Below are 16,050 nucleotides of genomic sequence, written 5' to 3' on the forward strand. Positions count from 1 at the left end.
TAAAAACATTTCTGCTTCAGCGTATTCTCAGTACACTTGGAGAGTCCCTCAACAGGCTGAGTTGGTCTGTCCAAGTGCTGAATCTTTTCCATTTATCTGGAAATCCCCGTCGTCGTCATCATCTAGCAGGTTAGTCCATTTCAAGCGTCTCTGACAGTAATCGCACGTCTGGCTAACCACGAGCTTCAGTCCTGTGACACGTTTTCTAACCGTACATTGTCTGCTGCATTCCCGGCACGACTTGAACAGCTGGAGGAGGCACTCTTCGTCGACGATGAACTCCGACGAGCTGAGGGAGTCAAAAGATGCATGAATAACAGCGAACTCTTATTTCAGCGGGTTTTGTTAACAGAGTATTGAATAGAAATCTAATCAACATTAGGGTTGCAAAGGGGCGGAAAAATTCCGGTAAATTTCCATGGGAAGTTAAGCTTGGGAATTTTGGAAATATTCCATATTGGAAGCTACAATACATATAATACATATGTAATTTCAACAGATTTATTTGTAAGTAGAGTAGAACACGTTCTAATAACTTGTTTCATGGATGAACAAAAACAGGAGTGTTGGGTTCAATATCACCCATCCCCTAACCCCACTCATTCAAAAATGCCCCCCCCCCCCCCCCCCCCCCCCCCCCCCCCCATCCAAAAATCTCCACAAAGTCCCATTCAAAATGTTAAATGAAAAATGCCACTTTGACACAGTCAATAGACTCTTCCTGCTCCTCATCAACATCCAACAACATGTCCCCTTCCTCAACATCCAACTCTGAGTCTTCCTCTTCAGTGTCACTTTCCAGCCTTGTTGAGGATGGCTCTGTGTCAGGCTCAAAGAGCCTTAGGTTTGCGCGAATACCAACCAGCTTTTCCACTCTCACATTTGTGAGCCTGTTGCGAACCTTTGTGTGGGAGGGTTAGGGTTATTGCACAGTGCCAGTAGGGGGTGTGGTCTCAATAGCCATGCAGTAAGCAGTGTGCTCAGTGCATGTGATTGAGGAATGGCATGGATATTCAAGTGTATTTGATTTGAAGATTTGATGATTTGTATTTGTTTTAGTCAAGATTATGCTAAAATGTACTTTCCTCAACTATATTTAAGTTCCCTAAGAAGAGCCAACCTTCAATTTTGAAAATTCCCATAAATTCCCGTTAATTCCCATTAATTCCCATTAATTCCCATGGAAAGTTTCCGTCTTTGAAAATTCCGGGAATTTTGCAACCCTAATCAACATACCTCCCAAGATCCACCAGGTAGCATCCGTCTCCCACACTTAACGAGGTGCTGAATTCCTCATCTTTGTCTTCTTTAATATCTGTTAATCCATTTTAAACATCATTTATTACTTACTACCAAGTGTATTAATATAGCGTTTCCAACTATATCAGTGAAAGATATTCCAAAGGAAACGATAGCAAATTTCTGGATTATAGTTCTGAAATAGAGGGAAGTAGAGAAGAAAGGTATTTGAGAGCTACATTCAAAAAATTTGTTGACGGAGTGTTGTGAATGAAGACATTTAAATGACGTGTTAGGCACGTCCCACGTCTTGACATTCAGGTAAAGGACGAACATTCAGGAATTCAGGATTAAAACCAACCTGATTTTGAAGTCAATCACCCAAGCCACAAACTGTTCTGCCTGCTGTTTCTTTGCACTATTTCTGTCAAGATTCCCTTTCGTCCATTTGATGATTTTCTTTACAGAATTATTTAATGAAGGGAACCTGAGAGCTAAGATTTTCACTGCAACAAATGCTTCTCTATAATCGCTGTGAATTTGACAATAAACTTGAAACCTGAAAATGCACTTCTTTTAAATAACATGTTATATTATGATTTTATGTATAGCACTTTTTTTTGGCATACAGTCAATTTGCAATCTTTATATTTACATTTGCTGCACTTTGCTAATGGAAAGGTGACTTACCTCTATTTTCTTTATTTTCTGACTGGTTGGTTATCGTCCAGTGATCTTGACTTTTCGGACTTCGTTCAACAGCTTTTTTCCCGGACTCCTTAAAATGGGACAAAGAACAGCAACCCATCAGCACACCACTTAGTTAGAAACAAAGTTCATACAGTACAGCTGGACACACGACACAAAAACAGATTTTAAAAAAGGTATCAGTTCGATCACCTAGTAACCTCACATCCATATGACACAGATTCAATTCCTCTGGTGATTATTTCCTTTAATAAATGGATTCATCTCTTTAGACAAACAATATCAAAAATGGCTGTCTCAAGAGTGTAAAGTGCCACTTTCAGATGGCTTGTTTTGCTGAATAAGCATCCCAGAAGGTGGAACTAGAAAATGTTTTTACTTGGAAAAAAATGAAAGAAATGATTAATCATAAATAGTTGGCAATTTGTTCTCTTATGCAACTAATTGTTTGCATGGGAGATGTGTCGAAGTCACATTTACCATTCCATTTTCAGAAGACTGGACCGAAGTTTCCTGCTCAACTTCACTTGGTGAGGTCATCATAAACTGGTATTCAGGAGGCACACTTTCACTAAATAAGCAGACAGCAAAGAAGCACCGGAGTATACATTTAGATTGCTTATTGGCTACTAAAGATATATCATTTACACACGCGCGCGCACACACACTCACCAGGTTTCAGATGAAGACTCCCTTTCCAGGCTTGGCAGTTCGGATTGATTCTCTGACTTGGTCTGAAGATAACTACAATCAGAAAACAGAGAATGTGACAGTTGTTGGGTATAGACAGTCTCAGTTTTCACATGTGGCCAAATGTTAATGTTTTTTAATATTGATGGCCCCATGAAGCCTTGAAGCTTTCCATCCAATTGGTTAAAAAAAAGGTTAATTTATCTTGGCTTCATGTGCATTTATTGCATTTTAAGGTCTTTTAAAATTTGACCACGTTTGACAAAAATCAACTTTTTTTTTTGAGGGGGTAATTTTTGGACATCCCATTATGGCCAGAAATGACCATAAGAAAATCACCATATTATGGGATGTCCAAAAACTGAAAAAAAGTCATACTATAGCATTTCTATTTCTTTGTTGAATTTCAGAATGCCTAAAAAGGCTAGAAATGGCCCAACTATACTTTGTTGATACATATTAGAGCATAATTTGTCCAAAAATTGTGGGAAAAAACCCACCATATTATGGGATGTCCAAAAGCTGAAAAAAGGCACACGATAGGATATCGATTTTTTTCGAAAATGGCCAAATTTTGAAATGGCTTAAAATGCTTAAAATGGGTAAATTAAAGTCTGTTGACACATATTTGAGGATAAGTTGTCCAGAAATTCCAATAAAACACCATATTGTGCTCTAACGTGTATCAACAGACTATAATTGATCCATTTTTAGGCGTTTTAAAATTTGACCATTTTTTGACAAAAATCAACATGCTATAGAGTATGACTACGGAAAGACCAATGTACTGTTTACTAACAATGATGACGTGTTTTGTGGGCGGAGCCTATATGGTGGCAGAAAGTGATAGTTAGCTGCTGGTCCCAGCAGTGCCAGCGGTACAGTTTTCAAATAATATGAATCATTCAGATGTTTTTCCTGATTATTTTCATGGATTATTATCAAATTATTATTTGACATGAATAAGCTAACCCTTAACAATGGACAGTTGTCTAATTTGCATTGCCTCTCCACAGGGGTTCCCCAGGGCTCAGTGCTGGGACCCCTGCTATTTGCTATCTACACCACCTCTCTGAGTCAGATTATCCGCTCACATGGCTTTTCCTATCACTGCTATGCAGATGACACTCAGCTCTATCTGTCATTTCCTCCTGATGACCAATCGGTCTCTGCTCGGGTCTCTGACATAGCCACTTGGATAAAGGCACATCACCTCCAGCTGAACCTTTCAAAAACTGTACTGCTGGTCCTCACTGCTAAACCTACAACACACCACAACATCAACATCAAAATTGACTCCCTGTGTCTTGCCCCCACCAGGGTGGTTAGAAACATAGGGGTGATGATTGATGACCAGTCATGCCGCTTTGCACTTTACAACATCAGAAAAATCAGACCTTACCTAACTCAACATGCTACTCAACTCTTGACACAAGCTGTTGTCATCTCAAAACTTGACTACTGTGACGCCCTCCTGACGGGCCTGCCAGACTGCACAGTAAAACCGCTTCAGATGATCCAGAACGCGGCGGCGCGCCTGGTCTACAACCAAAGAACGGAGCCTGGCTCTGCCCCCCGTTGGTCCAAGGCAATCCAGACTCTTTGCATTTCTTGTTCCCCGCTGGTGGAACACACTACCAGTTCCAACCAGAGCAGGGGCGTCCCTCTCTACCTTTAAAAAACTCCTGAAGACCCAGCTCTTCAGAGAGCATCTTCTCTCCTAGCCTCACACGATAATTCTACTCCTTAAAGAATTGTCACGAGCACTTATTGATGCACTAATAGCTCTTTTTGCACAATACCTTGATTGTTTGCTTTTATTCTTCCTGTAAGTCGCTTTGGATAAAAGCGTCTGCTAAATGACTAAATGTAAATGTAAACAATGCTGCGAGAGTTTCTGACCCATATTCGCTGTCAGGATGGTAAAGATCCAAATAGCATTAAATGGCCAAAGTTTGAGTGGTTAATCATCAAGATTTACAACTACTATGTATGTAAATATTACTTTAAGTCGGCGGAAAGTCAGAGGGAAACAACTACTATTAACGACCGATCTATGAAAACAATAAGGAAATAGAGGGAAACAGAAGAGTTTCAGGGAACAAAAAAACAAAACAAAAAAGGGCTGATGACATCAGAGGTCTGAACATCATGACATCATTGGCCTCTTTTTTTTTTTTAAAGAAAACCTGCACTGCAACAACAAGCTGCATGATAGATGTAGGATCCAAAAAAAATTATCAATGGAAGTGCAATACTTAATGAGTTGACCCCAGCACTCCCTATGTGCCACTTAAAAATAACTGTATACTGCCGACTGTAAACCATGTAGGCAAAACATAAAGCCTCAATACAAACTTTGTGTACATCTGTGTCGAGTATATTATTGTACTGAACATGCTGACTCCATAGGAGAATGCTGCAGACCATGTATTCTTGTTATTGTGGGCATCCGGACAGCAGACTGCATACAATGAAGTTTGTAAGAAGTTAATTCTTATAATTGGAGTATGTATAGTTCAGAGTTTCATGTCCTTAAAAGAGACATAAAGGAGACATTAAAAGGTGCAGTTGGTAAGACTGAGAAGAGAGTGAACTGGTTGTAAAACTTCCTACTCCCTCTCTGCTGTACTTCAAACAGAAATCAAGCCGGTATTAATACCTGTCGAGCAGAAATGTGGCTAACTGGGCATCGTTTTTGAATCCTTTCAGCTCCTGTAGCTCCCTCCACCTCGGAAAAGCTGCACCGATGTTAATTCTTGTTTTATTTCGTGCTCGGTCACACTCTTTCTTTTTAGCTTGCTTTTCGTCGTTGGTCTTATTCGTTTTCCTCGTCTTTGCTGTGTATGCTGTCGTAGGCAGAGGAGGGATGGGTAGTTTCCTCATGGCTGGTTGTTGTTTTTCAGCCATTGTGTTACCAAAGCTGCTACTGGAGCTGCACGCTGAAGGGATCGAGCCTGACTGAATGAGAGCATGCACGGGGGAGGGGGGCTGTGCAGCACGTGCACAAGCACCGCATTAGAGACGCCTCCTGGCTCTGATTGGTGGTTTTTGTTCAGATGCAGTGGATTCTTGCAAATGCTGTTCAGGGACTAGGAGGAGCCAGAAAGGTTGATCTTTTTCACATCATTTGTCTTATGTACTCCTGTCAGAATGTAGTGGCACTTGGAGCATGTGAAAAAAGTTATTTATCTGGACCCTTTAAAAACAAAAAACAAAGAAGGTGCTGTGAACTTTGGTTGAAACTGTGAAAGAGCAAAACTTCCTTCTCCCTCTCTGCTATACTTCATGGGGGTAAAAAGAGATGTCACAGGGTCAAATGGCTTCATATCACTGGAGTTCAACACATGCACAGTGTGATTGGAGCTGTAATGTTGGATGTTTGCAGAAGATGGCGCTAGAAATAAAGGGATGGTTTCTGCTCAGGTGCTCTCTAGGTGAACCCAGGCAACCTGGTCTCACAGAAATCCGTGAAATAGCCACGGATTTGCTTAACTCAAAATCTGTGGAATAGCCAAGGAATCACTCAAATTTCCGTGAAACTGACACGGATTTCGCTACAATGCAAGTTAATGACAGTCATATCCCAACCTGGTATAGGTCCTATTGGTTTGTGACCAAATCACGTGACTTTCAAGGTTCTGGCGGTCAGAACAAAAAATATGGCGGACAGTTCTCTCATTTTTAGTGAAAAAATCAATATTTTGACTTTGTTCCTGCATAAAAATGGATTTTGATTACATTTCTAGCGAGAAATATATGTTTTATTTTCTAAATATTCACTCAGTGAATGAACATAATCAATTTGTGCCGAAGATATCGCCAGAAAAAGACGATCCGCTGTGTTTTATTTTGAAATCTGTTTTATTTTGTAATCTACCATCCGTGGCTAGTTCACGGATTTCTGTGAGACCAGGTTGACCCAGGTGTTCTGTGATCGTTCACCACACAATGAGCCTTTCGGTAAGTGTACACCAGATTTTACTGCACATGTGGAACCCCAATGACATGACGCCTTTTAAGCCTGTGACAGACATTATGCCGGGGTAATTACCTGTCAAGGAGAAGTGTGGTTAACTCTGCATCCTTTCTGAATCCTTCCAGCTCCTGCAGCTCTCTCCACCTCGGGAAAGCTGCTCCGATGTTTACTCTCGTTTTGTCTCGGGCTTGGTTTAACTCTTTTTTAGCTTGCTTTTCGTCAACGGTCATTCTCTTTTTCCTCGTCTTTGCTGTGTACGCTGTTGTAGGCAGAGGAGGGATGGGCAGTTTTTGCATGTCTGGTTGTTGTTTCTCAGCCACTGTGATTGCAGAACTACTTCTGGAGCTGAATGCTGAAGAATCTGAGCATAACTGATAAAGGGCAAACAGGAGGGGGGCAGCATGTGCACAATCACTGCATTAGAGACGCCTCCTGGCTCTGATTGGTGGTTTTTCTTCAGGCGTGGTGGATTTGCACAAATCTACAAGAACTTGACTTCTTTTCACATATTATCTGTCTCACGTACCACTGTTAGAATCTAGTTGCAGTTTCTGCAAACATCACCATTTTTTAGTTACCTACTGAACCTTTAAATACAAGCATTCTGCCTCTACTCAACTGTATTTAAGGGTTTTTAAATATTACATTTTTCTCACTGATGTAGTTAATATTACTGCAATCTAATAACACTAGCTGGTGCCATTCTGCTGAGTGCTTTTACTTTTCATGCCTTGTGTATATAATTTGGTTAAAAGCACTTTGTGCAACTTTTATCCTTAAAGTATTGCTGCTTGTTTATTATCATAATATCATATTATTATAAAATATTTTCATGTTTTGAAAAATTAAAGTTATACAAGATGAAAACACTAGGAGAACCTCAAACCTATGATTAAGTAGCTGCAGCTCCTTGTGCGTCTTTACTGCCGTTTCAGGTTTTTCCTCCATGTCTTCCCAGTTATCCATTTTCACAGCTGGCACGGAGTTGTCTTGTAACTGAAAAATAATGAAAACACACACACACACACACACACACACACACACACCCACACCCACATATTGCAAAAACTGCTTTTGTTTTCAATATTTAAAAATTTTGAGAAATACAAATTTGTAACAGCACGTGGTTCTGAGACACCTTTCTGTGACGTATATGACGCGTATGATGACGTTCACCGCTGCATCGGGTGAACCGGGACAATATGAAAACAGCCTTGGGAAGTGTAAATAAAAGCTGCGACCTCGCGGTGGGACATGACCAAAGTCACACGATGTTAATCCTGTGACGTCACATGGGGGTCAAGTCACCTAAAAGGAAGTTGACCCCCCAAAAGTATTCATGAGTTTGAGTGCAAAGTTTTGAAACGTACTTGCAAAACACTGGGCCTCATGCAAGAACTACTTTTACTGTAGGAGAATTTGCCCCATTCACAATTTCCTCGTACTTTCTCACAATTCACAACCGGTCCAGACCTGTGATAGGAGTCATGTGCAATTGTTCACTAATATATTGTTTATGTCATTACTTTAAAGCATTTCTGAGTTTGACAATGCTATAGAAATGATCAAATATGAAGTAAGAGAAAGTTAAGATAAGAATATGAAAATATTCTTGCATGAGGCCCCCTGACTATGTCCCAGCTCTGTTACTTCAATTTGCAAAAAGAACAAAGAAAAAACAATGAGGCTGCAAAATGTGTTGTATTAGATTCAGCTTGTGCAAAAAAATAGTAGGTAAAACCAGCTCCACCTTAAAAAACTACAACATTAAAATCAACGATAATGCTACATAAAATATATTTTCAGGGTGTTTTCTCATATTTTCCGCTGAGACTGCAGAAGAATTTTGTTCAGGTTTCATTATAAATGTACATCTAAGGTTACAGTAGAATGTACGTTAAGTTTAACATATACAGAAAGTAAAATCACCGTCATATTACTGGACTTCACTGTAACAATTTCATGCTTTCATTCATTGCAAACAACTAAATTCTATGATTTGTCCATAACGTTCAATGATCTAATTCCATGACTCTTCCAGGTGTTTAATGGCCGTGGGAACCCTGATTTTTATTTACAGTTTTAAACTTTAATCAGAAAAAAAGGCAGCAGTACACATGTTTCTATAAAACATAATGCTGTGAGGTCCAAACAGCATAGTTTTATTGCTCAGCTTTCTGCAAGGGTACAAGAAGTTTATTACTTTCTTCTTTATTGTCCATATGTACAGTTGTCAGTTACAAACTCACAGAGCAGCTGATGTGAAAAACTATGAACACATATACTGTAATAATAAATACAAAAACAGATAGGAAATCAAAAGAAATAAAACATGGTGCAGTTTTTTTTTTTAAAGATTGTTTTCTTCTGTTTTGTACTGAATTCAATCAAAATCATTCACGCATACACACAAAAATTTGCACAGAAAAATGTAAGTTTGTAGTTAGAAGTGTGGGGAGAGAGTAAGCTGAACATTACACACGTTGTTCTGGTTTGTAACCAATTAAACCAGCATTAAAGTTCATCATTTAGACCAGGACCCAGTCTTTTCAGATCCATCAGAGTAGACAAAAGTCTTCTTATATATATCGCAGGTGTTCAAAGTTAGAAAAAGTTAATGATGACCTGCAAAATTATCAAAAGATGTCCGACCAATTTGGCTGCTTAACTGGGGAAAAATGTGATTTCCCCTCGTCTGGAAGCTCTCGACCTCCACAACCTTTGCACTGAAGACTGAACCAGCCAGAAAACTTGGTGCCAACAAAAAGTAACAAAGAGCAGAAGTGGACTGTGTGCACTGGACAAACATACATGTGTGCATATCAAGAATGTGTGTGTGTATATTTATATATTTATATATGTTATCTACACAAAAAAAAACTTGATCAGTCCATTAACTATTTGGTAAATAGAAGGAAGTGTCTGATTATAACTTGGAGCCCAAGTATGCATAATGTGTGCAAAAAAAACATGTAATGCATTTATTTTCTGCCTCTGAGTCTCGTTATTAAAGGTACAAAATCAAATAAATTCTCTGTAACTGTACAAAGACCATTTCATGTTTTGTTTCTGTTGTCTCATGATGACCACAAAATTAAAAAAAAAACCTCAAGGCTTCTGAGTTTAAGCGAACAAACCTTCTGGTTATAAATGCAGGCAGTATACATATTAAAAAAAATATTTAACAGATTTTTCCAATCAAAATGAGTAATAATTATGCAAATAAATAGGCTTTATCTCTTGAGCAGGGGGTTCTTTGGATGGAGGCTGCAGTAATGGAGATGCTTCTCTGGTTTTTAGTGACTTTTTCATTTTGGTTAAACACTTCCACGCTGTAGCACCCAGGAGTTCAGCAGCACCTTCAATATCTGCAGCTCTGAAGATTCAAGGCCACCATCAGCACATTTTCATGCATTTAAAATAAAATCATGTTGCAAGCAGACTGCTCCTGTGCATATGAAACAACATTAATGTCTGGGCTGTTTAGTGGTGACACAGACCTCAAGAGCAGCAAATACGGCCGTTCATGTCCTCCTATGATGCTGCGAGTGTGTTAATGAGTGAAAGTGATTGACCAAAAAAAAAAAATCTCACTTTAAAAGCTTCAGTAGGGAGCTTTGAGCAAAAATAGACAAAGATATTTTATTAAGTTGTCACTAATCATACTTCCCCTGCCTCCTCTTGGTGCTCCTGAACATATTTGTAAGAATCCACAGTCAATGTTACTTTTTTAAAACGTACTACTTTACCAATTACTGAATACTTGCCCTAAAATGTAATTGGATTATTCCAATTAAGAAACATATTCTAAATACTTTAGATTACTTTTGGAAAGCTTCAAAATAATCTTGCTAAGCTAATTTTTCTGGGTTGTACAACCCCGCTTCCAAGAAGGTTAGGACATTGGAAAGATGAAACACAATATGATCGATTTCTAATCCTTTGTGCCAAATGTTCAGTTGAAAAAATTAATGTTCAAACTGACTTGATGACTTTGATGCATCATTTTTTATTTAACATTTAACCCAGCATCCCAACTTTTCTGGAATTAGGTGTTATATATTCCTACGCTAAAAAACAACATCTAAAAAAACACAAAGCGTGCCTCATGTGAATTTAGAGCAAAAAAGGAATTAAATAAAAACAACCCAGAAGGGAACCTGGAGCATGCAGACCTGGCAAAGCCATGCCTCATCTCGTAATGTTAACGAAGGAGAAAAGTATTTTGTATCTCCACCCTGTGATTCAGACCTGCTCCAAAATGTAATGGGGTCTTTCTTGGCTCATGCTGCACCCTTGAACCAAGTGTCAAGAAAACGAGCTTTTCTGTAATCCTGCTGACAAATTGAACCGAAAACATAACCTCATTTGTGGAGGTAACAAAAGAATCCCTTCAAGTCATCACTTTTTAGAGACAGTAACTGTATTCAGGATACCACCAATTCAACCTGTAACAGAAAACACTTACTCATAATTTGTATTTTAATTCCATAATCCCATTATTCCCAATGTTATCATCGCAATAGAAGGGAAACAACCAATCAGAGCTGTGGGACCTTAAACGATGATCAAATATGAATCACTATTCTGTTACTTCATTGCCTATTTCTTACCTCAAATGTTTGTTGTTTTTTTTGTTTTAGTGGACTCTTTGTTCCGGCCATGTTTGATCAGAGTTCACCAGCAGTGATTGAACGCCACTTTAGTAACTCTTAATTCTTTAGTAAATCTTGCAAATAGCATTCAGAGCACCAGGAGGAGGCAGAGGAACATGATTATCTGTCTGGTGTCTAACTGCCAGGACACAGCGACAGTTTGAGCAAATCTGACTAAAAGTTACTTTCTATAAAAGTTACCCTACTGAACCTTTAAACTGCCAACGTTTATACTCTATCACAGGTTTAAAGACAGGGCCTCCGAAATATAGTTTCTATTACAACCAGTTTTACCCCTCCCAGCCTAATAAATGTAAAAAATTAAAACAAAAATTAAAACAAAAGGACAACTTCACCTGAGAATGCAAAGAGGTCTGTGACAGACACCAACATGCTTGCATTTAAATTGAACAGAAACAACAAGCAACAATATACAAAATAGCTATGTATTTGTACATATATACTAAAAAAATTACAGGTGTATAGATACTTTTTTTTAACTCTGTATAGTTCTAATGAAGTCGCATAGCAAATGATATATTTAAATCTAACGTGAAGAAAGCACTCCTGCCATCACTGCTCAGTTTGTAAAGTGCTCTAAAGTGACAAGAGAGAGAAAGAAATCCTTCTGCCTTTTTAAACCGAGGATGTGACAGAAAATAGACGCCTGCCTTGAAAGGCTTCATCGGGCCTGGTCCCGTGGACAGTTGTGCCCCTTTTCACATATGATCTGACAGGAAGTGTGCAGAGTTATTCTTGGTTGGATGAAATAAAAAAAAATTGTAAAATATAAAAACAAACATCCTTTGAACTGCGGGAGACAAATACGTGAATGGGAGAAAAGTAGGAAGAACTGGGGGTAAAAAAGTAAGGTTCAATCACCTCTGCAGCTTTAAAAACGATGATGACGGGGAGCTTGTCTACGAACGTTCTACCATACTTTCAAACATTCACACACGGAGAAACACACATTTACACCAGCTGTGGACACGCTGCAGTGATTTACAACAAAATAATAAGATTCACTCCTCCTTCTTCACCAGAGTCTGTCCCTCATCTTTAGACGGACCACAAGCTCGACTTAGGAACGCCACAAAACATCACCACCCGGCTGCATAAAACACCCAAAACTCAGGAGTTCATTCAGGAGCGTCCATAACACCTCATCGGCCATCTCCTTGTTGAACTGGAACTGAACCGTTTTCACTCAGTTGATTTGCATGCAGCCACATGGCCCTTTCATGGATCAGTGTGACATCACTCGTTTAGACGAAGGCTTTAGATATTTACTGTCAGAATACAGCCTCAAGAGCACCTCATGAACTGTAGTTCAGCCCCACTCACTTGGCAGCATTGCTGTCACTGTTAGCTGGCTTCTACAGAATGCATCTCAATAAATTAGAATATTATAGAAAAGTTTATTTATGTCAGTAATTCATTTCAAAAAGTGTAAATAACACATTGTATAGATCCATTGAACACACTATGAAACATTTCATGTCTTCATTTATTTAATTTCTTCTAATTATAATGATTATAATGAAAAAATGTAATATTACAAAAGACCAATTTTAAAAGGTATGTTTAATATGGAAATGTTGGCCTCTGAAAAGTATGTCCATCTATATGCATTCAATACTTGGTTGGGGCTATTTGACTTGAACTACTGGAAATGTACATTTCCATGATATTCTAATGTATTGAGATGCACCTGTAAATAGAGAAAGCACGTAATCAAAATAAATTCCACCCAGCCATAATTAGTACACACAAACTGAAGATGTGGCCAGAAACTGACAAAGTCCATGCCAAAAAACATGCTGGGAAAGAAAGAAAGAAAATATTACTGCAACAGCAAAAAAGGAGACAGCCAAACATTCACAGGAGCTGTTAATAACTGGCGAGTTTCAATAAGATCTTAGCTGATGCTCTTATCTGATAAAGAGTTAACTTTTGACCTGCTAGTTGTTAACGCTACAATATCGACAGTAACTATAACTGCTGTTAGAAAATGCCACAAACCTACAAGGAGTTTCTCGCGACACACAAGCGAATACTTAAGTAGCTAAAGGCAAACACTTAGAGAAGAAGGATTTTCCTTTATTACATCCTAATGAAATCCTTATGATTTTATGCAACCATTTTTTTCCGAGATATCCATACATTAAAACTTAAGGACAACCTGAACCAAATTGGTTTCATGCAACCGGGTAGTGACCCACATCCAGGTCCGTCTTTACGAGTTCCATTTCAAAATGATAATCCAATTATAGGATTTCATATAAGTTCATTCATTAATTGCTGCAAAATGACTCCTGGTATGAAAACCAGACTACTCATCGAGTATTGCTGGAAAAATTTAAGATAGTTTTATTCTGAATTTTAATTAAATTAGCCATCAAAACATATCATTTTGAAATGAAACCACTTCAGATATCAAAGCAGTGAGGTAGGATGGATTTGTGGCGCTCCGACAAAATAAAACACACCAACTCTGCAGCCGTGAGGATTTGAAGGTGTATTGGTTGAGGTTAGGATGGCTACCTAGGGCAAGATATGGCTACCTGCAGTGTTTAAATATTCAGTAGCATGACGAGGATCAATTCAATCAAACAAAATAGTGACTCGCTGCTCTCAAACGCAGAGGGAGAATTTTGAAATCACTTTTATAAGACGTTGAACTTCAACTTGATAAACTGCTTCCTGACGTGATTAGATTTAGATTTAACTCCATATTTCACACGAGCTACAATGAAAGAAAACAAAACAAATAAATGAAAACAAAATAAATGACGGGATGGGTCTTTAGCAGCTGTTCAAACAGAAATCGATAAAGGAAGAATGTGTGAGAGAAGGGGAAGACGGCAGGCTGGTCGAAGACGCACGTTATCAGGCTCTGAGCGAGTCTGTTGGCATGACGCAGTGACAGTGAAAGTCTATCGGAGTCCTGCACACACAGTCACATGTTCACACACAAACACACTCTCCAATGTGTCTCTCATTCCACTGCAAAGCCACAGGTCTCCTCGATCGCAGTCAGCAGCTTGTCGTATAGCTTGTCGTAGCTCTCGTAGGGCGGAATGTCGATCCGATTGAAGCTGGAGGAGAGAGGAAAGGAAACGAGTGAGTGAAGCTCTGAGGGCATCGCTTTCTGTCATGAGAGCTTTTGTGTGTGTGTGTGTGTGTGTGTGTGTGCGTGTGTGTCAACCCTGAGGAAGGTTATGCACGTATATACAAAAACACACATTGGACATTACCCTGTGGAATAAATATCACTGTCAGCATTTTCTCTCATCATATTGTAACAGAGTGTGTGTGTGTGTGTGTGTGTGTGTGTGTGTGTGTGTGTGTGAGTGTGAGTGTGAGTGTGTGCACACACCAGGTATGGGCTTTGGGCAGATTGTTGGTGTTGGCATCGATCTGATGAATAGTGAAGAGTCTGGGCCCTGCAGCACCTGCAGCCAAAACACAAAGAGGATCCATCAGCAGTGTTCCTCAGCTAATAACAGGGTTCCTACACCTTTTCCAAAATCAAATACAAGCACTTCTATAACATTTTCAAGATTTTCCAGCACCTTACAGCTGTGTTAAATTTCATATTTATATAAAGCATAATCATTGTGCTGATTATTTCACTTCTTCATCACATTAAATTAGATGTCACTGGGTTATAAACAACGAAAATAATGTTTCATGACAACATGCTACAAAAGGGTGACACGTTTAAAAGAAACACATAGCAACGTTTCATATTTCAACTGTGTTTTTTTTATCATTATCTGATCAAAAACACACTGCATTTTCTCAGAGTCTTCCTGACTGTGCTTATTAGTGATGGAACCACCCAGCCCATTATGAGATGCGTAATAGTATGCTACTATTGTCAGGACCGAGACAGGGACAGAGACAAACTGAGAGGCATGTTGCATGATGTGTCTGTGGGGAGGAGAGGATGGAAGATTTTTATTTTTCTTAAAAGGTATTTTATTCTCGTCTTTCGTCGTCAAAATATATTTCATCTTGACATCACAGTGTTTTCCCTTAGTCATGGGAAAAAAGATTGTTTAGTCATAGTTTCGAAATTGTGGCTATGGATTGAGAATGACTGTTTCTAAAAAAAAAAAAAAATCAAGAAAGAAAGAATCGTTCTGGAACCAGTGAAGGCTTGTTGGGCAAAAGCTACATGAGAAGTGGGGCAGCTCTCTAAAGTTTAACTAAGAGACTGTGTCCATGTGTGTTAACTTGTCTCAGACACATCTCTATCTACTGAGTCAGATAAGTACCCTGTAAAGCCTTGAACCCTTGCAGCGGGACTCTGGACGAGCCAGTAACAAACTGCAGCAGCCGGGCCCTCCTCTCCTCATCAAACGACTCCACGGCTTTCCAAAACCACTTGACGATGTTGCTGTCGGGGGTGCAGTGCTTCAGGCGCGTGTTGGACTTCCAGTCAGAGATGTCGATCTTTCCCAGGCCGCACACTATCAGCTTAAGGTACAGAGGAAGATAGAAACTTAAATATCTCTACACTAGAAAAGTATACATGAAGTTATTACTGTATTCTGGAAGATGTAATAGAATATATTTTGTCATCTTGTACCTCCAGCTCTTTCTCGTCGAAGGATTTGAGCAAGTGTTGAGGAATGACCTCGTTGAATCCTTTCTGCAGAGCCAGAAACTGAGCCTCGATGCCGTGCAGGAAACGCCAGTTCACATACAACCTACAGAGAAACAAGAGGAAGGAAGAAGGAGGGGACTATCGGTCACTTTTCCCATTAGAAA

At 39.2% G+C, this 16,050-nt stretch overlaps 2 protein-coding genes across 2 annotated transcripts in view; both read right to left on the reverse strand.

Annotated features, from left to right (window-relative positions):
* Positions 1 to 42: 42 nt before the first annotated feature.
* Positions 43 to 5,563, reverse strand: LOC131977318 (uncharacterized). Its single transcript, XM_059340555.1, has 6 exons — positions 5,300 to 5,563; positions 2,620 to 2,691; positions 2,428 to 2,518; positions 1,930 to 2,017; positions 1,237 to 1,315; positions 43 to 289 (listed from the first exon to the last, which is right to left on the reverse strand). The coding sequence occupies exons 1-6, from the start codon at positions 5,545 to 5,547 to the stop codon at positions 49 to 51; spliced, it is 819 nt and encodes a 272-aa protein (XP_059196538.1). The 5' UTR covers positions 5,548 to 5,563; the 3' UTR covers positions 43 to 48.
* A 3,892-nt stretch (positions 5,564 to 9,455) lies between these two features.
* LOC131977337 (E3 ubiquitin-protein ligase SMURF2-like) overlaps positions 9,456 to 16,050 on the reverse strand; it is a 67,345-nt gene continuing 60,750 nt past the window's right edge. Inside the window, exons 17-20 of the mRNA XM_059340589.1 lie at positions 15,869 to 15,989; positions 15,555 to 15,756; positions 14,651 to 14,726; positions 9,456 to 14,369 (exon numbers count right to left, since the gene is read on the reverse strand). Coding sequence (XP_059196572.1) covers positions 14,270 to 14,369; positions 14,651 to 14,726; positions 15,555 to 15,756; positions 15,869 to 15,989 — 499 coding nt within the window. The 3' untranslated portion in view covers positions 9,456 to 14,269. The remainder of the gene's footprint in view (positions 14,370 to 14,650; positions 14,727 to 15,554; positions 15,757 to 15,868; positions 15,990 to 16,050) is intronic.

Source organism: Centropristis striata, chromosome 1, assembly GCF_030273125.1.
Source record: "Centropristis striata isolate RG_2023a ecotype Rhode Island chromosome 1, C.striata_1.0, whole genome shotgun sequence".
In the NCBI taxonomy this organism is placed as follows: domain Eukaryota; kingdom Metazoa; phylum Chordata; class Actinopteri; order Perciformes; family Serranidae; genus Centropristis; species Centropristis striata.

Coding starts and splice junctions, on each gene's coding strand:
- LOC131977318 (XM_059340555.1), bottom strand. CDS start 5,547: ATGGCTGAAAAACAACAACCAGCCATGAGGAAACTACCCATCCCTCCT. Junction 2,519..2,619: donor GAGTCTTCATCTGAAACCTG/GTGAGTGTGTGT, acceptor CTGCTTATTTAG/TGAAAGTGTGCCTCCTGAAT. Junction 2,018..2,427: donor AGTCTTCTGAAAATGGAATG/GTAAATGTGACT, acceptor TCCCATTTTAAG/GAGTCCGGGAAAAAAGCTGT.